This window comes from Etheostoma cragini, chromosome 11 (genome assembly GCF_013103735.1).
Source record: "Etheostoma cragini isolate CJK2018 chromosome 11, CSU_Ecrag_1.0, whole genome shotgun sequence".
NCBI lineage: Eukaryota > Metazoa > Chordata > Actinopteri > Perciformes > Percidae > Etheostoma > Etheostoma cragini.
The window spans coordinates 857,744-880,440 of record NC_048417.1 but is presented as its reverse complement, the minus strand read 5'-3'; the positions used below and the strand labels follow the sequence as shown (position 1 = coordinate 880,440).

Here is a 22,697-nt window from a genome sequence, read left to right as displayed (position 1 = left end):
GATCCCCCCCATTAATAACCCTCTAGTTTACGGCCTGAGTCTGCCTCAAATCAAAGGAGTGATTGTTAGATTTTTGAAAAAGATTCCTGCTGCAAAAATCAAAACTTAAAATTTACATTTAGCAAACCATGTATTGCAAAGCTACAAATATGCTTCTAGTGAACATGTGAAATGAATTTATCCATTTATTTTGATTCATTTCAGTTATTTATCTCGAACAATCAACGCGTTGCACGACAACACTGAAAACAAACAATTGAAACAATACAAAAATTAACAAATACAAAAAAAATCTGATATGCATACATGTATATGAGGATTAGTTTAAGAAGGAGCAGGGAAAAGCAATATGAAATGACCCCTATTTCACAAAATTATCTCATGCCGAAGTAAAAAGATATGCAAATATAGAGTTTCAGATCTCACAATTACTTAAAACTCTACACAACAATACCTTTGCATTACATTTCCTATGTTTCTTTTTTTCTGTATTGGTCCAGTAACGAATTTCATAACCAATTTTTGAACTTAATGATATTATGGCTCTTTCTGATGTCATTGTTCATTCCTCCCATAATCTTACCTCACAAACACATGCTTTTAACAGTAATTTCTCTTAGCTGATATCCCCCGGCTCTTTCCTTCAACAATGCGCGTATGTTACATGGTAAATTATTTTCTTTAACTTTAAACATAAATTGTGCAGTTTTTAATGTAAAAGTGTCCATTAATTTCAACAAATGTGAATTAAAAACAGATGATTATTGTGCTCATGTGTGGGATTTATTTTCCTGATTGCTCTTTTTTGCATTGTGCAAATATTTTGTAAGTTATTTTTCTAGATATTTCCCCAAACTCCCACACAATATATCACACATGGTAAAAAGTGTGCAGTACAGAGTGTGTAATGTACTTTGCCTTAATATGTATCTAGTTGTATTCAGTATACTAATACTCCTGGCCATCTTCATACACATATATTTAATGAGGGGCTTCCAGCACAGTTTGTATTCAAGTAAAATCCCAGAAAAGTAATTTTAGACACTACAGGCTTTGAAGCTCACATTCTGGGTGTGATTTGGTCTCAAATGTCGATAAAATAATGTTATTTCTCACACGTTACATGTTAAAGCACATGTTAGAATATTAAATGTTGATTGTTTAGACCGATTGGAAGCTAATAAAAGTTACTTACTAACCTAGAACTGTGGTTTCCGATTTTTTTTAGTTTGTTGCCCTTTTTTTAAATAAAAACATTATAATGATGTAGGATATCCAATAAAAAAGATGGCCTATGAGTATGGAATCAGATTTGTGTCAATAAAATCAAACCATAGTTAGTAAATATCCAACAAAAATCTGAATTTAAGAGTAAAAAAAACTCAAACATGAAATTTCGTCTGTAAATTAAGTTCTGGGCTCAGGCTGCAGATATGAGCCACCACGGATGGAGATGAAATGTTATGAGTTATGGGAGCCACCTTTGTTTGCAAGGGTTAAAGGACATTATTTTAACTAGGGATGCACCAAACCCAGATTTCTGGGGTTCTGCTGAATACCGAACCCACCGGTTAACTATTTCTTACCGTCAACCATGAAAGAAAAACATTATCATTATTAACATTACTTCTTTTCCGCACATTTTTAATTAAAATCTTAAAATCAGCAATATTGTGTGTAGTTTAGGGTCCTCGCCACCACGAGACAAATTGTCATTTCAGATTGAACGTGTAGCTCGACTTGAACGTCCTTCTTTTGACCGAAAGTACAGCCAAACATCACTTTTTCAGCTCCTGGGTTCCATTTTCACTTTCTCCCAGCCGGCTGAATTGAACGGTCCACTTAGGGGAACACTCTTGGAAATGTATTTGTTTAAATCATATATCGAAGTATGATTTAATTTAAATGTGTTTATTAATCCCTAGTGGGGAAAGTACAATTTACACTCTGCGTTAGTAATCACACACAGGCCTGAAATACAGTACATGCACTAATGGAGTGAATGAGCTGCCAGCTAAACCAGTGCCCTGATCGTTGGGGGGGGAAGGAGGGGGGGGGGGTTTGGTCCCTTGCTCAAGAGCACTTGGCAGTGCCCGGGAGGTGAAGTGGCATCTCTCCAGAAACCAATCCACACTCCGTACTTTTTGGTCCATATAGGGACTTGAACCATTGACCCGCCGGTTCCCAACCCAACTCCCTACGGACTAAGCTACTGCCACCCCCTCGTTTACTGTGAATAATTATGTATGCTTATAATGTTCCAATACTTTATTATTGACATATAACAAGTGGACACTGCTTGTGCTACTAATTAAATTCTTAGCGAAACTATTGTTGCTAAAGCAGGTCAGGATGTCCTTGGGAGAGAGAGTTGAAGTGTAGGAGTGAAGGCCACATCTTATCTGGGGAGACAAGGAGAACAGGCACAAGATTTAATGAGCTTTGGCCCTGGAGTAAATAAAGAGGGTAAGACTAAGTGAGGAGAGTCAGACCACTCTGTGACTGCTGCATGCTGAGTTTCATGACTTGTCGCGGGAATATTCCATAGAATAAATGATCATTCATCACCATCTTAGTTTCTGAGTGTATTTATCTGGACCCTGAGACAGGAGCAGGATGGCGGTACACTGATAAGAGCAAATGAGGTTTATCCATGTATCCAGCTAACTAAAATAGCTGACTTTGCTGCCTATTAAATAAATATTAAATGATTTTAAAATTCCAAACAGAGTTTGCAGGAGAAGCCGAGTTTCAGAGTTTCCTTCCTGAGACTATTTAGCAGAGCACCCGTCGCTGCGTCAGGAGCTTAGCGATTGTGATTGGTTTACAGAAAAATGCAAATAACCTAGATTGTTGTTTTCTCCTATCCCAGAATGTATCTGTGGTGGAGCCACAACTTATATCCTGCAGAGATATGTAAAGCAATGTGAGACTAGGTTTATGCAACAAAAGCATACTGGTTAAGGTTAGGGAAAGTTTGTTATTGTTTGTTGGAAGAAAGACCTTCAGCTAGTTAGCTGTAGCAACTTAGATTCAGCCATCCCTAGCTCTGTACTTTCCCTTGACTTTTAAGATAAAAATATTTAGCTGGATTTTGTCTTGTTTTGTAACACTAGTATTTTTGCTTGATATTTAAGATGTTTTTTTTATTATATTGACACAAATCTGATTCCATACCCATGGCTGTAGACTGTCTTGTTAATTCAATATCACAGTCTGGTACGGCAGCTGCAGCGTGGCAGAGAGGGAGAGGCTGCAGAGGGTTGGAAGGTCAGCACAAAAGATCAATGTCTGCCCTCTCTGCTCCCTGATGGACATCTACACCCCCCGCTGCCTCAGCCCCCAGGACAGCCCCCCCCCCCGGCTCTGATCTGTTTGACTTGTTGGCCTCAGGAAGGCGCTAAAAGTGCCTCAGAGCACAGACTAACAGACTCAAGAACAGTTTCTTCCCAAAGGCCATAATTACCCTGAACTCACCATGCACTGACTCCACTCCACAGCCTACCCCCCCGACCCTGCCCCCGGTCCCCAGACTGTCTTCTCCCCTCGTACTGTTATATAATACCTTTAAGGACACTGGAATCTCTGCAATTTCATACAGAGCAATATTTGATATTTAACCATTTCATTTCATTACAGTGCAATATGTACTTATTTGTTAATACATATCTACTTTTCACATGATGTTTATATATGTATATAATTGCTCTCAGGACTCAGGACTTTGCAAACAAAAACAAATGTGTGAATATCTACTTCATGGATTTTATAGCCTTTCTATAATAAAACTTCCAAAGGAAACAACCTAATTGGTTTAAGTTTTGGGATCCTTGAAGTAAAAAAGAAAAAGGGAAACACTTTTCTAGGTTATGATTTCAAAGGCACAATATTTATTGACAGTTCAATCTGCATGGAAAGGCATCACATAGTATATTTAACATTTATTTAACACGTGCTTTAACATTTATTTGTGATTAATATAATATTCTATTAACATTGTAGAAACCGACAACGTGAGATTAAAACATATAATTCAACCTTGTTAAATGAGTTGAAGCATGCAACTTGTGCAATGGGAATATCACTGTTGTAGTTCAGGTTGTTGACATCTTTTCATTGAGTCCTTGAAAATGTGATGAACAAAATCAATGGACGGATACATTAACATTTTCAGAAGCACATGTTGTGATTTAGAGCTTCATTGTTAACAATAGTGTAATGCTGTTAAACTTTCACAGAAGGATTCTTCTTCAAAAATCTAACAATCTCTCCTTTGATTTGAGGCAGACTCAGGCCGTAAACTAGAGGGTTATTAATGGGGGGGATCATCAAATACTGTAAAGATAAAACAACTGTGATGATAGGATTCATTTTATCAGCCTCAAATCGAGTCAATGACAGCTCACAGAAGACAGAGAGAGAATAGGTGATGAATGTGATGATGTGAGGCAGGCAGGTCTGGAACGCCTTTCCTCTGAATTCAGACGAGCTTCTCCTGCAGACAAGCAGAATACGGAGATAGGTGTACAGGACAAAGAACAAGGGGATGAAGGTGGTTGTGACCAAAAGAGACTGACCTACTATGTTGTTCAGAGTTGTGTCCACACAGGAGAGCTGAACCACAGGCCAGTTGGAACAGAACAGCCTATTCAGTTTATTGCCACACAGCGGTAATCGGGCACTAAGATAGAGCAGGAAACCCACACCTAACACAGGGACGAGCACGGCAAAAAACACAAGATGTGTTACCATCTTAAATGTCATTTTACTGTGATAGTGTAAAGGCTGGCAAATAGCAACAAATCTATCATAAGCCATGATGCTGAGGAAAGTCATCTCACATGATAAATAGTTGTTGATAACATATATCTGAATGAAACATAATGGACGTGAGATTAAATGAGTGTCAGACACAATGTCCATCAGAAACCTGGGGAAGAAGCCGGCTGAGCCGTACAGAGAGTTAAAAGACAGACAGGTGATAAAAATATACATGGGCTGATGCAGAGACTTCTCCAGATAGACTGTCAGAATAATGACAACGTTAGCAGAGACAATAGTCATGTAGAGCAACAGACACAGACTGAAGAACAGATATCTGAGGGGCCCGAAGTCTGCAAACAGAGTGAACTGAAAATACAAAGGATTCAGGCTGTTGTTGCTCTTCATGTCTGCACAACAGCAGAACTGGAAGAAGAGAAGGTAGAACAGATGGAGATACAGTAAAACCCTCACTGCGAAAATGTTTAAACACTAGACACAACACATACAATAAACCTGCATTCATGTAAGTTCATAAATTGAAAATTTCTAACAAGTGGGCCTGATAATATTCAGCATAATTAACCCATCTCAAATAGTTCAAACATACACTTGGGTGGAAAAAGGCCAGTGTTATGAACTAAATGCACAATCAACTAATCAAAAAAGTCCTTTTCCGCAAGTGAAGTGCAATCTGAAAAGCTTTTACAGTTAATGAACGTTTTGTGTCCTCTAAAAGCTGAGAATTCAGTAGTTAACAGCCTATACAATATACCGTATACAGTGTTTATGTCATTCATGTGGTCTTTACAGTTAATACATTCAGCAAGATAATCAGAAAACAGTCTTTGCATCAATGCATGTGAACATTTAGAATAATACACAGCACCCTCCCCGGACTACAGCAGACTGAGGCAGCAGCTGAACCTTTATCCTGTTTTGCTGTCACACTGAGAGCAGCAACCTGTCCACACAGGGTCCAAAGGGAGATACATTGTGTGTGTGTTTGTGTTTGTGTGTGTGTGTGTGTGTGTGTGTGTGTGTGCTGTGTTGCTATAACAGAGCCCAGACTGCCAAGACCGAGGAGATACTATTTTATTTATTTTTAGATTATTTTTTTGTTTATTTCCGCCTTGAATCACTAGGACAGTATGAAAGGGGGGAGAGGGGGAAGACGTGGGAGTGGAGAGGCGTTAATGCCAGGACCAAAGAGCAGAAGTGGCAGAACAGATCAAAACCCCCCAAAAGAAGAGGTCAGTCCAAGTTGAATTATTTCAGATTTCTCACTGCTTAAGACAAAGTGGACAGAGTCTCTTGAGATGATGTTGGTGACTGTCTGGGTCCTCTCATTTCTGAAACATCAGTGAGGTAGAGGCTGGGGATGTTCTGTCTCAGGATGATCCCTCACAGTTGAACTGGGCTCCAGACGCAAATTACACAGGTCATCCCACTTCTGACACCAAGTTTGTGGTAGAAATTGTAAGGGATAATAGGTGAGATGTGAAATAAAGCTTGAGTCAAAAAGTATGTTAAGTGTTCCTTCAGTGTGCCGATGTGCTGCAATAGCAGCAATAGGGACAATGACTATCATTGCCCATACTTATTATTATTATTCCACCAGATTTTTGTCCTGCTACTAGTCCCGGAGCGTTGCCAACACGTGCACACAAAATACAAAACGTGTGTAATGATCACGAATGGTTTGCAATAACCTTTCTAAGAGATTTTCTGCACCGTTTTCAAGAAATAGGCAAAACACGGCAAAACAATTCTCATAGACTTTAATTGGATATCTTTGGGAACATCACTCAAAATGCCACCTCTTTGGGACCGTTCTGTATCACCATACTTTAAAGTAGAAACATGATTAAAAGTAATGTAATGATCGGAAATGGTGTTCCATGACTTTGCTAAGAGATTTGCTGCGAGAAATCTGCAAAAAATTGAGAACATGTTTTTATAGACTTCAATGGAAACTTTTTGAGAAATCGCTCAACATCGCTCAACATTGCTCAAAACGCCCGCTCTGTGGGGCCATGTTGTATCGCCATACTTTAACGTAGAAAGTTTAAACCGTGCAGCATGGGGGGTGCAGCATGATTCTCTAAACGTTTTTCAAACAAATTGCTCTCTCTCCTACAGTTTTCACTCTTCATGTTTCGTTACTTAAATTGTAGAAAATCATGTGCCGATTGAAGACATGTTACTATGGATTACATTGGACGTGAACTTTTGGCTCTGTTCATACGAATAGCCGATAGAAAACATTGAAAAATAAATTCTGAATTCTTTACTGAGGAAATCCCCGTAGCAACAACTTCTGACACACATCTATCATGAGACTCTTTACTGGAGGCTGTGTTGTCCTCAACCAGCAAACAACTTTTACAGAGTATAGTTAGTTCAGATCAACTGTTACTAATGATATTATCTATATACCCGTGGTGACGACGGCCTCTCCTCAACCATTGTCCAATCCCTTTAGCAACACCTACTGCTAAAGGAGGAGAAGAAAAGAGTTGGTGTATGAATCTTACTGCAGCTGCATGGTTGTTTTCTGGTATCTATTGGCAGTTGGTATGAACAAAGCCAAAAGTTTACGTTCGATGGACTCCATAGTTACATGTCTGCAATCGGCAAAAATGTCCTCCTTTTTGACCAACAATGATGTGTGAAGAGTGAAAACTGTAGGAGAGAGAGAGCAATTTCTTTGAAAACAAATGTCAGAGAATTGTACTGCACCTCCCCCACTCTGTCCTCCACTCTAACTCTCAACATTCCGCCACATACACACACAGTGGTAAATCTGATACGGTCTGAAAACGGGTCGATACGAAAACTGTGAATTGGGAGAAATTGTGGGTGATATCTGAATGCCCATTCAGCTAAATGAACGCCACAGTCTGGTCTTCGGTTTAAACTTTTGATCATGTTTCTACGTTAAAGTATGGCGATACAGCACAGCCCCAAAGAGGGGGCTTTTTGAGCGATTTCCCAAAGATTTCCCATTAAAGTCTACGAGAAATCTTTTGCCGTTTTTTGCAGATTTCGTGAAAACCGCATGGCAAATCTCTTTGAAAAGTCATAGCACACCATTCCCAATTATTACACACGTTTCAATGTATTGTGTGTGCACATGTTGGCAATGCTCCGTGACTAGTAGCGGGACAAAAATGTGGCCAAAGATGTGTGTGAACATGGCACTCTAAAACTACGCTCACCTTCTCGGCTCCATTTGCTCTTTATTACTTTTGTAATTTTGTATTCTTTTCTCATTATAGTTTCATTGAACTATTATGTATGTTTATACTCTGTAACTAGAAAATGCGTTTCCTGTAGAAAATGCGTGGGAATGCTGAATAGCTCAATTGCTAAAACTAACCTGGTTGAGAAGCTTAAATCAGTAAGAACATGTTGAAGTAGTGAGAATAGTTGAAAAAAAGTAGGAATGGTTTTAATTAAGTTAAATAACACCACTAGTGTAAAAAGGTGGTACATTTTAATGAATTGAAATTTTAAAAATAAACTGGATAAATAGCTTAGATCAATGAGATGTTGAAGTAGTGAGAATAAATGAAAAAGTATGAATGGTTTTAATTAAGTTGGAAAAAACACCACTAATGTAAAAAAGAGGCGAAAAACAAAATAACTTGAAATTCTGAAGCTAAACTGGATAAATAGCTTAAATTGGTGAGAAGGTGTTGAAGTAATGAGAATAGCAAAAAAATGCTGAATAGCTGAATTTCTAAAGCTAACCTGGTTGAATAGCTTAAATCAGTAAGAAGAAGCTTATGTAGTAAGAATAGTTAAAAAAGTAGGAATGGCTTTAATTATGTTAAAAAAAAACACTTATGTAAAAAATATGTGAAAATAAAATTTGAAATGCTTAAGCTAAACTGGATAAACAGCTTAAATCAGTAAGAAGATGTTGACGTAGCAATGATAGTTGAAAAATGCTGAATATTTGAATTGCTAAAGGTAACCTGGTTGAATAGCTGAAATTAGTAAAAGTTGTAAGAACAGTTTAAAATATAGAAGTGTTTTTAATTAAGTGGAATAACAACAATAATGTAAACAAAGGTGAAAAAAAGCTGAATTGCTACAGCTACCTGGTTGAATAGCTTAAATCAATATAAGAAGCTTAAGTAGTAAAAATAGTTGAAAAAGTAGAAATAGCTTTAATGAAGTTGACTAACACCACTACACAATAAGGAGCTAGAGCTAGATTTTAAAAGTTGAATGTTTTTAAACTGAAAGCTTGCAGAAGATATGGACAACCAAAAATTGTACGGAGTGATAAAATCCTAACGCCATTGTCAGGGTTGATGTACTAGAGTGAGGCTCAAACCCCAGTCCATTTCCACCCTCTTTTTCCGGAACAAAGTTGTGAAGTATTGCTGTGGGAATTGTACCCAGCTCTCCCACATGAAGGGCATGTGTCACAACCTCTGCGCCACCAATGTAATAGTTGTAGAGTAGGCGATACATGGTCTATCTGTGTGTGTGTGTGTGTGTGTGTGTGTGTGTGTCTGTGTGTGTGTGTGTGTGTCTGAGAGAGAGAGAGACAGACACAGACAGACATAGATATCGACAGACAGACATACAGAGTATGGTTGCCTTGGAGAGCAAGACCAATAGGAAGCCTTTCATCATTCTGATGGCATCTCTTTGATCTGTATGATCAGTTGACGATGCAGCTGGCACCTGTGTCACCAGCTATTCAGACACTGAACAAGCTCTCAAACAAATGGTCATAGCGCCAAAGGGATACCTGATATCGATGAAATAACCTCATTCGCACCAGAAGGCCTTTGTGAATGTATTGATATAAAAGTCGTGTGGTTAAAAGTGCTTAGTCAGATCAGTCAGTCAGAAATCAAAGTCAAAGTGTTTCATTGTATATTATAGTATATGATCATACATTATAGTATATTATCACATATTATAGTATACTAAAGTATATAATAGTATATTAAAGTACATTATAGTATGTTAATAACATTTTTGAATGTGTTTTCTCCACAGGATGATGTCTCTGGTCTTTGTCTTGCTGGCTGTTCTAGGACAGAGCAGCAGCCAATTTGGGGAGAACATTGTAGAGATCTATCTCTCTCTCTCTCTATTTATCTATCTATCTATCTATCTATCTATCTATCTATCTATCTATCTATCTATCTATCTATCTATCCATCCATTCATGTATCTATCTATCTACCTATCTATTCATCTCTCTATCTACCTATCTATTTATCTATCTATCTATCCATCCATCCATCCATCCATTCATGTATCTAACTATCTACCTATCTATTCATCTCTCTATCTACCTATCTATTTATCTATCTATCTATCCATCCATCCATCCATCCATCCATCCATCTATCTATCTGTCCATCCAGCACATGTTTGCAAGGCAACAGGGTTCACAGATGTAAACCCTATAGTTTTCACATAGATTATTAGGGTTCCATGCCCGAGGGTGCGTGAACCGCAGTAGTGCAAAGCGCTAAGCCCTTATTACCAAATGTGGTGAAGATCAGCCCTCAGGGGGCGCTATAATGAACATATATGCGTTTTGGCAAATAACTCAATGCATTTACATGGGAAATGGCAATTGCAATATCTCTGCCGCAGTAAATGCTATCATCTCAAAACTATCATCTCAAAACTTATTGTCATTGTCTTGACATGCCACGTTGAGAGTCTAGACCAGAATTGGTGATGATCGGCCTTTGGGGGGCGCTATAATTGAGGAATTGCTATTGCAATTCTACACATAATTTGGAGGTCACACTCACCATTTTGAATTAAAAGTTTGAAATTAGTGCGATTTTGGCCATTTCCACATGTCGTACTTTAACTAATTCTTCCCAGAGATTTCATCCAATCAACTTCAAATGTTCACATGTTAACGATGAAAAGTTATTAAAAGAAAAACCTTTCGTCAAAGGGCGTGGCTGTGTTGGAGTAGCCATTTGGTGCGATTCGCCATTGAAACAGGAAATGGGTGTAACTTGAGCGTACATGGTTCGATGGGCTCGAAACTTACCAGGACTCAACAGAGTCCGCCCCTGACAACATATACATGCCGATATTTGCTCAAAGCCATAGCGCCCCCTAGTGGCAAAAGAAAGTAGGCCTGAAAGACAAGGTGCTATACTTTAAATAACTCCTCCTAGAGATTTCATCAGTTCGACATCAAATTCAGTCTTAGTCATTTTAAGATGTTAACGATGAAAAGTTATTGAACGAAAAACTTTTCTTTAAACGTTGTGGGCGTGGCATGGCGGACATTTTTTGCCTTTATTGATGAAGAAAGTAGTAACTTTAGTGTACATTGTCCAATTTGGCCAAAATGTCTCACAAATGAGTTTATTTCTGAACATTACACTTTTTTTATAATAATATATTATTGATTTGTGCATTCAAATAGTTTGCTCATTTCTTAAATAATTATACTTTCTCTTCAGCTTTTGATGAACCATGGAGACATATTGTCTGGGGGTAAGTTCATCCTTCACTATATTTAACTTGAATTTCATGAATTGAATATAACATTAACCTAATTAATTGTTAATTAAAACCTTTGAGTAAGCCTTCCACCCAGATGTGAACTTCCTTCACCTCATCCAGCATACACACTTTAGCTTTTAAACAAACCTGTATTTAGATGTGTTTAAACCACTTTCTCCTTGAAATATGCAAACATTTAAAAAATACATATATCTTCAATTATTTTAAAAAATTTAAAAAATATATAATGACTTACAGTGGGGTTCAAAAGTTTGGGCACCCCAGGTCAAAAAGTGTATTAATGTGCATAAAGAAGCCAATTGTTCCTCCAGAAGTCGAGATTTCTGGGTTGTCTTTCACGCACTGCTTCTTTAAGGTTTATTCTTTTTCACACCTCTTGATGTATGGGGGAAGTATACGGTTTTAACTCTGCAGTGGTCCCAAACTTTTGCACACACCATTTTTTTTCTGTTATTTTGAGGGTTTAAATGATAAAATAAAATCTAACTTTTTGTGACATATTATACGAATGTCTAATATGTCATTTGAGCCCTTTTGGAGATTTTTCCATCTTTTCATAGCTTCTTTATGCAAATAATACAAATACAAATTATTAATTAATACACATTTTTACTTGGGGCGCCCAAACTTTTGAACCCCACTGTATATATAACTAGTAATCTTGTTTTAACAGAGACAATGCGAGGGATCTCCAGTACTTGAAGGAGTATAAGCCTGAACGCGATGACAAGTCCAGCTTCATCAACTCTGTCAGCAGCGTCATGCGAGGCAGAATGGCTATTCCTGCTTTGGCCAGTTCAACTACCTCTGACAAAAGTTTCACCAAAAAAAGTAAGAACCCTTTAGATTTGTGATGAGTCACACAGCAGGCTGTCCTACTGAAGCATTCAGACTAGGGGTGTAAATACTGACAGACAGGAATCTGTATCCAGTTGTATTACATCAGACATTGCTACACGGAGCCCTGCATTGGTCTAAATGGACCAAGATTTGGCAGATGGCCTGATTATAACAATTGCTGTCAATGCAATTAACATTCTGCAGTATTTGCATTGCTGTTAAAAGAGACTACTTAATTGTAAGGGAGACAAAGAGCCTCACCATTAGTCAGATTTAAGGGCTGATAGAATGATTACATAGGGTATTTCTGCTCCTTGAGGTCTGCTAATAGGGTATGTAACATTGGTTGGGCTGAAAATGGCCCGGGTGCTATTCTATTCGGGTGCTTTTCTTCAAAATATGGGACGCTCATAAATATATAGATGAACTGCACGCTGATTGGTTGAGCAAAGCACATCAACACACTAGAGACTAGACAGCCAGTCTCATATTAGAGACACTGTGACGTTCAGAAATTCAGTTTAGCTTTAGTATTAGCGTTTTTAAAAGAACTTTATTATTCCAAATATTTTATACATTAGCGGTGATTTTCAACTTCAATAAAAAATCATAAAACCATTCTAAGTTTTCTAACCATTCTCTCTACTTCTTTCAGATTTAAGCAATTAACGGTAATCCAGTTCAGCTTTAGCAAATTAATTTAATTCTATTCAGCATTCACACGCATTTTCTGCAGGAAACACATTTTTCAATGTCGAATTTACTGATTAATTGTGTTGGTTCTTTGTTCCAGGGATGTTTAACAATATAAACACTGCAGAATCCAAAGTCTGTAGATGGCATAATTGTGAAAAAAAATGCAACGTTTGCCTTTTGTATTAAATCATGGGAGCATAAAGCAATGGCTTATTTTCTTTCATTCTCCTGCACCTGCCATAAAGTGGGATCTGCACAAAATCTTTGTGATAATCATTGTGATTAACACAATAATTTTATCTTTTTGTGTTACAGTATAAAACTCATAAAATCGTGACTGGAAGAGGCCAGTCAAAGACATATTATAATTTTGTCTTCAATGACATCATGGGTCTGGAGAAAGGGGGTGGAGTTCATGCTGAAGAGATCAAACTGGCCCTGAATAGACATGTGAAGGAAGGCTACAAGGTACAGTTGTCTTATTATTGAACTTTTGACATAAAACATGTTTTAAAGGAAACGTAATTCCGCCTGGATTCTTCCCTAACAACAAAAGTTTTGATTCTTTTTTATATCCACTTGTTAGTACCTTCATTCTCCTAATATCCTGTTAAGAGAAAAACAAGAGAAGTCAACATTAAACCTTCTTAACAAAGCAGATCTGCTTTTAACCACTTAACCCAAACTATTTATTAGCATTGGTTACGCCCTGTTAACACTGTATAAGGTCCGGTGTGTGCACATGCCCTAGAAATGGATAGAAGTTAGGCTGTAGAAGAACTTTAGCAGTACTAAAACCATCATACTTACTTTTTTCAGAGGCCTCGGCCCAGTTCAGCTAAAACCAGCTGATGGTGTTGCTGCGACTCAGTTGGTTGAGTCTTCAGAAGATGTCTCCTGTTTCAGACAATAGAGAAGTCAGATGGTAGAGTCTCCAGAGGCTGGTTTTAGGATGTAAGAGACGTCTCCTATTTCAGCCAATACAGAAGTCAGATGTTTGAGTCTCCAGAGGCTGGTTTTAGGACGTAAGAGACGTCTCCTGTTTCAGCCAATGGAGAAGTCAGATGGTGGAGTCTCCAGAGGATGGTTTTAGGATGTAAGTGACGTCTCCTATTTCTGCCAATACAGAAGTCAGATGTTGGAGTCTCCAGAGGCTGGTTTTAGGAGGTAAGAGACGTCTCCTGTTTCAGCCAATAGAGAAGTCAGATGTTGGAGTATCCAGAGGCTGGTTTTAGGACTTAAGAGACGTCTCCTGTTTCAGCCAATAGAGAAGTCAGAAGGGTGGAGTCTCCAGAGGCTTGTTTTAGGACATAAGAGACGTCTCCTGTTTCAGCCAATAGAGAAGTCAGATTGTGGAGTCTCCAGAGAATGGTTTTAGGACATAGGAAACGTCTCCTGTTCAACAGCCAATAGAGAACTCAGCTGCTGGAGTCTCCAGAGGCTGGTTTTAGGACGTTAGAGACGTCTCCTGTTTCAGCCGATAGAGAAGTGAGCTGGTGGCGTTAGAACAAAGCCGTGAATCAGAGAAATAAAACAAGTTTTCGCCGACTCATCACAAGAAGTGTATCGGTAACAAGCATCTCACTTTCAGGTTATCCACATTCATGTTTAGACTAAATAAATTATATATCTGTTGATGGATGTACAACAAGGCGTTGTCATGGAGATGATACACCATCTTGTGTCGTCTCATTGGTGCGAACTGGCAGCTTTCAGAACGCTGCAGAATGGCTCGCTGCAAAAATTTGCAAATTCACACTGGTCTTGTTGTGAATCTTTGGTGTGAATTAGGGTTAAACGTCTTCACACACTGGGGTGGTTTTTTCTGTGATTTATTTGCATATCAGTATATTTCTTTTGAATTGTGTTTTTTTGTAGTGACTACATTAAACATTAACGATACCCAGCAGGGTAAGGCAGGGTTTTTCCTGCATAGAGAAAGTTTTGGCGCAGCCAAAAGAGGTTTGTAGCCATTAACAAAGAAAAATCCCAGGCACCAAAACATCGGATTTTCAGCAGCCAGCCTCCCTTTCATCCTCAGCTGATATTTCACCTGTGCGCCTGGTGCTGCTAAGACAATATAGCTGCATTGTTGTTTTGACTGGAACTGAACGCTCTGCTGTGAAATAACGCTGAACCCAGTGATCATGCTGCTCCGGGGACTGGCTGTGCAGCGAGAAGCCGCTGCTAACGGACGCAGAGCTCACCTTCTGAGCACCGACTGCTGTCTGTCCGGGCAGCAGACAGTTTCATGACCTGTTATAGTCACGTGTGATAGTGGTCCACTTAGGTGTTTTGGAATAGTTGGTGTTAATGCCTGATGCTAAGTGTAGACCTACGGGTGGACACATGAATACCCTGAACAAGCTGCATTTTTCTGCTCTGTCTCTTTGCTGTGGCCCTTTTTACATATGGAGACACTGTTTTAAATAACGTATGGTGACTCTTGAACCCCTTGCTATTTAATGGCGTGTCTTTCAGCGGCGCTGAGATACGAGAAAAGTATGTATGTATTGGCCATAAGAATTGCGCTAGGAGCTGTGTAAAAAACATGTAAAAAAACGGGCAATACCACAGTTAGCTAGCTAGCATGGCGAACGCTGCATGAAAGAAGGCGTAAAAGTATTATTTTCTTCTAGAACAGGAAGAGGAATTTGTTTTTGCCTTATCAAAGGAAAAGTGTGTATGTATGCTATGCCACCAAACACACGTGCTGTGTAAAAGAGGAAATCTCAAGCAGCACCACAACCCAACCTCCAGATATTCAAAGACAGCTACCCACGGAAGACTCCGATCCAACCTGCTATTTCCACCTATGTCCTGCTGTGCCATGCTGCACCCTGTAACGCCCTTCAGCGCCCTGCTACAACATGAACTACTACAAATACAATTTGTTGTCACTATTCGGTTATCTTTAGTGTGACTGTTAATCACAAAAAACAGCCATATTGGTCAGGGATGGCCTGATTGTAAGATAGAACACTAAGTGTTTTTGGTTTCTCTTCTTAAGCTGATATTTTGTTGAATTGGTTCTCAAGAATATGAAACTTATTTACTTAACACTTTTTAAATGAACAACCCTTCCCTTTCTAGTTCAACCCTGCATCTCATCTGACTACTAAGGATCCAGGCTACAACCCAAGTCCCCCAACAGATGACAGAGTTCATGTTCTGACGAAGATGGCGGAAATCAGAGAGGTAGCCAGTGACATAGGTAAGAATATAGGTTTGCCCGGCCCCCCATGCTCAGTCCAGGATTCGCATGCACCATTTCCAACGCCACACACTCCAACATGCGCGCTGGGTCCGACATTGTAAATGCATGGCCACATGGAGTCGTATTCAGCAGTGACCCCAACACGCATGGAGGTGCAAGGGTCCGTTCAACGCTGCTTGCAGCTTTAATTACCTTTACATCAACTCATTTAGCAATGGCTTGAATGTAAGGGACTTTCATTTATATCAAACAAATAAGCAGCAAATGCAGTTTTAACCCTTGTGTTGTCCTTGGTTCAAATTGACCCATTTTCCTATATTAAAGTTCTTTTTAAACGACCCAATTGTAATTACCCAAAATAACATGATTGATTCCACACTAATCTCTACTTTCATTCATTTTGCGGTGTCTTGTTCAATTTTATAGAATTTGAAAAAGTGGTTTTGAAATAGCATTGAGTAAAAGTTGAGATATTCCAGTCTGTGATTAACCATCAACATACATTCCTTTAATTTTGTCTAAATAATTCCTAATTTCTGCTTTTCCAACTCAAACGTCATGTATATAAAATGAGGTTTGTTGACCGTACATTCCAAAAAACAACTGTAAAAGTAAAGTTAATAAGTTAGTGTTACGTAGTGTTAAAAACGTCAAGAAAAGTGACAAAAGCATCAAAAGTGTTGAAAAAAGGAACAAAAAAGTAAGAAAACGTTAAAACCATTGATAGAAAGCGTCAACAAAAGTGTTGATTTTCAATTTTGACAGGAAGACAACATAAGGGTTAAGTTTTAACTTCCAAATATTTTCAGTATATGAGCTCAGAAACACACATATCTCCCATTGTTTACCACTCAGGTGAAGGACTTCAGGATTTTACATTCAACATCAGTTTAACACAAGAAAATTGTATTTATCCATGATTTTACATCATTTATGCATGCTTGAAGTTTAGTCAGCTGTCTGGTTTCGTCTGGCTTGATTGATAGATATAATTGAGTGTTTCCTAATAATATTGACTAGAGGAAGCATATATAAGGAGAATAAAAATGGTCCCAGCACTGAGCCTTGTGGAACGCCATTGCTAACTTTAGCGTACTTGGAGGATTTATCGTTGATATTAACAAATTGAGATTGATCAGAAAAATATGACTTAAACCAACGTAGTGCGATTCCTTTAATGACAACTAAATGTTCCAGTCTCTGTAAGGATGGTCTGGTCAATGATGTCGAATGCAGCACTAAGATCTAGTAAAACCAGTCCAGAGACAAGTCCTTTGTCTGCAGCGGTCAGAGGTTCATTAGTAATTTTCACCAGTGTTGTCTCCCTTCCCTCTCGGGAAAGGCAAGTTTGGGGTCCCCTACTGGAGCTGCTGCCCCCGCGACCCGATACCAGATAAGCGGATGAAGATGGATGGATGGATGGACCAGTGGTGTCTCTGTGCTGTGATGATTTCTAAATCCAACTGAAATGATGATTATGATGTAATGACCACTGGTGGAGAACGTATTTTGATCACATTTCACATTGACATCTGACGTTAAAGTATGTGGTTACAGGTAGTAGGTATGTTGTCTGTGTTGTTGCCGTGGTGATTACCTCAATCTTCCGGCTCCTAATTGCTGCTAAGCTGGTTCACCTGCTCCCAGCTGCCCACCTTCAACACTGCACCATAGAAACCACTCACTGCTGGCCAGATCCTTGTCTCAGGCCTTGTTTACACATACATAGTTATTTTAAAAAACAGAGACATTTCCCTTTGTTTACATGCAAACTGAGAATTTGAGGCCATCTTTGTTTGTATGTAAACTGAGTCAAACATGGAAGAGAAGAGAGAGGAAGTGATTTGTTGCTACTATTTTCAGGATTCTGATTGGCTAACGTGGGCTTGATCTTCTCGTTACACTGCCACCAGTTTGGCATGCTCTTGACGGCACTGACATGCGGGTACGTGTAACCGAACACTTTTCTCAAAACTGATGTTATTTCTGAAAACTGAGAGGTTGAAATGTCCTTTTATGAAAATAGCTGGCCACAAAACGTAGCCTCAGCCACATTGGTATCGCATATCGCAGTCACTGGAATTGTACATTACAGTTAATTGCCTTGTGTGATCCGTCTGATTTGCTTCTAACCTTCTTTTTCTGTGCCATATAATCTCTGCCTGCCTGCCTGCCTGCCTACCAGGGACGGATCTACAGCAACCCCCCCCCCCCCCCCCCCCCCCCCCCCCCCCCCATAATGTTGTGGTTCTTAAAACTGTTGGGTAAAAACAAACATCCAATATGTCCATAAGCATGTAAAAGAATTGAAATGAACGAATGACTGAATAAATTGGCAAAACGGGAATCATTGTAAATGTAATCTTAGGACCCTGACCCTCAAGTCCACACAATATGGCTCACACACAGTGGTTCCGCTGTGGTGGTCTGCATCCTGACAACGAGGGGAGCAACTCAGCAACAACACTGAAACTGAACTGCAGTCATCAATGGTTTTGATGGATTTGGAAATAATGTTCTGTGACACCTTCTGTGGTTTTGAAAATGCTTTTTATTGTTAGTAGATGAGCTTTGGCAGTGAAAAGAAAAAAAAAAGAGTACAGTACAATCCCACAAGGTTTGTTTTCATCCAAACATTAAAAGGATGATTAAACAGATTTTGTCAGTGTGGGAGGAGGCTCTCTGAGATTTTTATTTATTTGAAAGCATTGGTCAATAATTATCATATTTTAGTTCTTAAACCTAATTTTATCAATAATTCCTAAAATCTTCACACTAAAGCTATTTTACGTTTAAAAAAAGGATCTATTATTATTCCTCTATTTGACCTTTAACCCTCAAGCTTCCTCACTAAACTAAAGTCATTTTAAAATGTCACATCCTGCCTCCGTCTGTGGAGCAAAAATGTCAAAGCTTGGAATTTCCAATGATTTGTGTAAATTGAAGTTAAATAAAAATCATCAAAGACATTGATTGCGTGGTTTGTCGGCTCCGCCCACTCAGTCTGGAGCGGCTGTGATTGGTGGAGACGTAGTAGAACTGGAGCAGGGCGGGGTCACACAGCTCTGTGGATCAATCATCTCAGGGCGTGATGTCGACACTAGCGACTCCCCTCAACTGAAAAAACACAACAGGGCAAGTGTATTTCTCTCTGAGATGTAGTGGAGAAGAAGTACAAAGCAGCATGAAATGGAAAATACTCAAAGTACAAGTACTTTAAATTTGTGCTCAACAGAGGTGTGTCTGTGACTACGCGCAGCAGTGGTGCTCTGAGAAGGGGGCACCCCGGGGGGCACCCCCATCCCCTGAGATATTATTGGGCCCAATCCATTGGGCTAGAGTGCTATCAGTCTGACAGATTACATTTCTGTTGGATCAGAGTCACTTTGCCGCCTGTTCTGCCAATCGCTGTCCCTCCATTTGGTAAATAGATGTATACATTAAACACACATTGTATGGCTGCTGTGTACTTTTTTGAGATTTAGAAGTGGAAACATAATGAACTTCCTGTAAAGAACGTGTTGCTGTGAGAAATAAATTTTGCATTGCACTTGATTTCTGTTGTTTACTATCATCTGAAAACTGTGTACAGGAAGGTTTTCTTTGGTGAAGTATGAGCCGAGTCTATTGGTGATGTATTACCCTTTACTATCATACTGCAGGTAATTTGAGAGACAAAGGTGTGGAGGTTACCTCACAGAGGTTGCTGCAGTCCATCACCGCCACAAGGCAGCGCTTTCCGGCCCGCTGAGGGTTGAACGACTCCTTCCAGGAGATGGAAGCCTGAGGCTCAATGACTCTGAAACACACAGGTGTACGGGTATAAACACACATGAGCCAACCAACCACATGCCATCACCACGGACAGTATATGAAGATGAACAACATGTCTCCACTTCCTCCCAGTGTACAAAAGTTTAGGAAAATATTCCGGATTGGGAAAAATGAAAAATGGTTACTCACACTTACAGGTTTTATGTAAATTCAGTGTATTTGTGTAATTTATTTTAAATGTAGTCCATTAAAAAAGAAACAGAATAATTCAGTTAAACTTAATTGTTTTTTGTTTTTATCTTATAGTGTGTCCTATACAACAGATTTTGACATTTGCCATGTAAGAGGTTTTTATGTGTCAATATAAACATTTCCTATCTCTTTCTGTCTCACAAAATACTCACATTTTAACTTCTTAGAGTTAGTTTAGGAAGACATTGAACAAGGAGGAAAATAATGTGTGAATTTTGGCATGTTTCAAGGCCGGAAGTCAATCCAAAATTAAAATCATAATTTCTTGCTACATTTTTAGGCATTTTGCTTTGCTACAAAAAAATGCTACAGAAACAGAAATCCCGTTTGGGAAGAACATTATTTGACATTTACTTAATTTTTTGGTTGATTGTTTTTTGCCCCATGCTCCATCAATTCAAATGAGTGGTCAAACTAGACAACGTTCACATTTAAGAAGCTCGAATCTGGAGAATCGTTCGCTCAAACCAATTTATTGATTGTGAAAATAGTTGCAGGTTAATTCAATTGTTGACAACTAATCAATTAACCTTTGCAGCTCTAGGAAAAAGTATTTGACTTGCACGTTGATTATGTAGTTTGGCCCATGTCCAATCTGCTAACATAGAGGGGTCGGGATATATGACCCATCCCCGGGGCATAATCGAGCTGTTTTGACTTCACTTACAGTTTATATCACATGTGTGTGTGTGTGCAGATGCATGATAAGTCATTTTTGGCAGGGGGTGCTGGGGGGGGCGCGGTCCACATAGAGTCTAAAGATACTATGTTGGCTCTGTATTCTGCAGACAAACCAAAGTCCAATAATTATGGACGTTATTTGACATTAAGCGTTTCTGCTTGACATTTTCAGCAGTGGGTTGACTCCCAAAAGAACATCAAGTGCTTTAAAAGTCCCTATTTGAAAAGAATTAAAGTGGTTTAATGTAGCCTACCTAAACAAAATTCAGGGATAATCAAATTTTGGATAGTTTTCAGGGGTTATTAGAAGTAACATGAGCGAGAAATTCGGTGATCATTGATCATTGTTTAGGTACATTAAACCACGGCAAGCTTTTTCCTTACAATAGGCCATAATAATTGGAATTTGGGTCAATTGTTTTGACAGTTTTTAGTGGTTATGAGGAGCAATACGAGAAGTTTGGTAATCATTGACTGTTGTTTAGGTACATTAAACCAAGTTAAGCCTGTCCCAACATGGCCTGCACAGCAAAGTCCAAAAACCAACCATGAAAAAACTAAGCCTATATAAATCTGATAAACTCTGCCATGAGATCATGAATATTAGTCTAAAAATGTCTAATATGTCTTTGTGGACGTGAAGCATTGCCATGTGTGAAAGTCTACTCTGAGTGATAGTGCTATGGTATCAATAACATATACGGAGCCAGGTTTTCAGGAGGGGAAGAGCTGAGAAAGACCTTTTGGAGCCAGCAGTAGACGCTGGTAAACGAAGACCCAACTGAATCAGCTGTTCCACCTCGTTAAAGAGGTTTGTCCTTTGTAGATGTAGAGCTGATACAACGTGAGCAAAGTCTTTGACTAAGTGGAATGCTTGTTGTTTTGAAATTACAAAATGTATCCTTCTCTTCATCCCACCCACCCCAAACATGGCATACAAAATGTCAGGGAACAGAAAGAACGGCCAGAGAAATTTAGAAAATATCATTTTATTGTCATCGAAGTTTTAAAGCTGGACCACCAGGGGGTGCTCCAGCATCCCTAGCACTCCCACGTTTGTGCCCATTTGTGTGTGTGTGTGTGTGTGTGTGTGTCTGTGTACCTGTAGAAATGTGTCTTCTCGTGCATGACTCCAGCTCCTTCCATGGACAGGCTACAGGCCTTCAGGGCGAAGTTGAAGGGGTTGGTGAAGGTAACTTTGGCAAACATCTCCTGCTTCACCTTTGGCAATCCGCTCAGCTGGAAACGCAAAAGAAGATGTAGTAGAAAAAGAAGAGCAACAACAACACAAGTCAATAAAATCTCCTATAAAAACATAATGCCAGTGTCCCTATGGTTTTAATGGCACTGCGCTAATGGAACCGAGGGTTTATCGCATCACCCAGACAAGAACAACACAGACAACCAGAGGTGGAAAGGAAGAGATACATTCAGTAGTAGTATTTTTGTTTTGTTGTGTACTTTGTATTTTTGTAGTTATAAAAATTGGTAATTTAAAATGTAATTGATTACGTATTGAGTGAAGTATTGTATTTAGCTACATTAAAAATTCCATCCGTTACAGAGTAAAAAAAAAACACTTTTACTAACAAAGGCCGAAAGGAAAAAAGAGAAATCCCTCCCGGAACGACTACAGTGAAAAATCAGCATCTAGGCTTCCTACCAGGCGCCTTTCTGTAGGAGATTGAGAACGAGATGGAGGTGGATCAGGCGAGCAATCACTGTTCAGAGACGGTTTAAGGAGCAATATCAGCTGAAACCTTAAATTCTGCTTTCGCATAAAATAAAAACTAAAATCAAATCTCTCTTCATTTTCGCCTACAGTCGTCTCTACTTTTTCATCATGCGATCTTATCTAACATGTGTAACAAGGTGCTGTAGAGCCCAGGAGCCCTGGCTCTTAACTAACATGTGTCTGGGTAACAAGGTGCTGTAGAGCCCA

The 22,697-nt window shown here is 39.1% G+C and overlaps 3 protein-coding genes across 3 annotated transcripts in view; 1 reads left to right on the top strand and 2 right to left on the bottom strand.

The window, feature by feature from the left end:
- Positions 1–4,234: 4,234 nt before the first annotated feature.
- LOC117952759 (olfactory receptor 6N1-like) lies at positions 4,235–5,177 on the bottom strand. The gene is made up of 2 exons (XM_034885283.1): positions 4,578–5,177; positions 4,235–4,495 (listed from the first exon to the last, which is right to left on the bottom strand). Exons 1-2 carry the CDS (start codon positions 5,167–5,169, stop codon positions 4,392–4,394), a joined length of 696 nt encoding a protein of 231 aa, XP_034741174.1. The 5' UTR covers positions 5,170–5,177; the 3' UTR covers positions 4,235–4,391.
- Positions 5,178–11,956: 6,779 nt separating this feature from the next.
- On the top strand, positions 11,957–16,271 carry LOC117953158 (interferon-induced protein 44-like). The gene is made up of 4 exons (XM_034885968.1): positions 11,957–12,125; positions 13,147–13,299; positions 15,925–16,045; positions 16,261–16,271. Exons 1-4 carry the CDS (start codon positions 12,057–12,059, stop codon positions 16,269–16,271), a joined length of 354 nt encoding a protein of 117 aa, XP_034741859.1. The 5' UTR covers positions 11,957–12,056.
- Positions 16,272–18,754: 2,483 nt separating this feature from the next.
- The window catches only part of LOC117952744 (coagulation factor XIII A chain-like), a 14,317-nt gene continuing 10,374 nt past the window's right edge, over positions 18,755–22,697 (bottom strand). The window contains exons 15-17 of the mRNA XM_034885269.1: positions 21,858–21,994; positions 19,742–19,847; positions 18,755–19,165 (exon numbers count right to left, since the gene is read on the bottom strand). Of these exons, the coding sequence (XP_034741160.1) occupies positions 19,130–19,165; positions 19,742–19,847; positions 21,858–21,994 (279 nt within the window). The 3' untranslated portion in view covers positions 18,755–19,129. The remainder of the gene's footprint in view (positions 19,166–19,741; positions 19,848–21,857; positions 21,995–22,697) is intronic.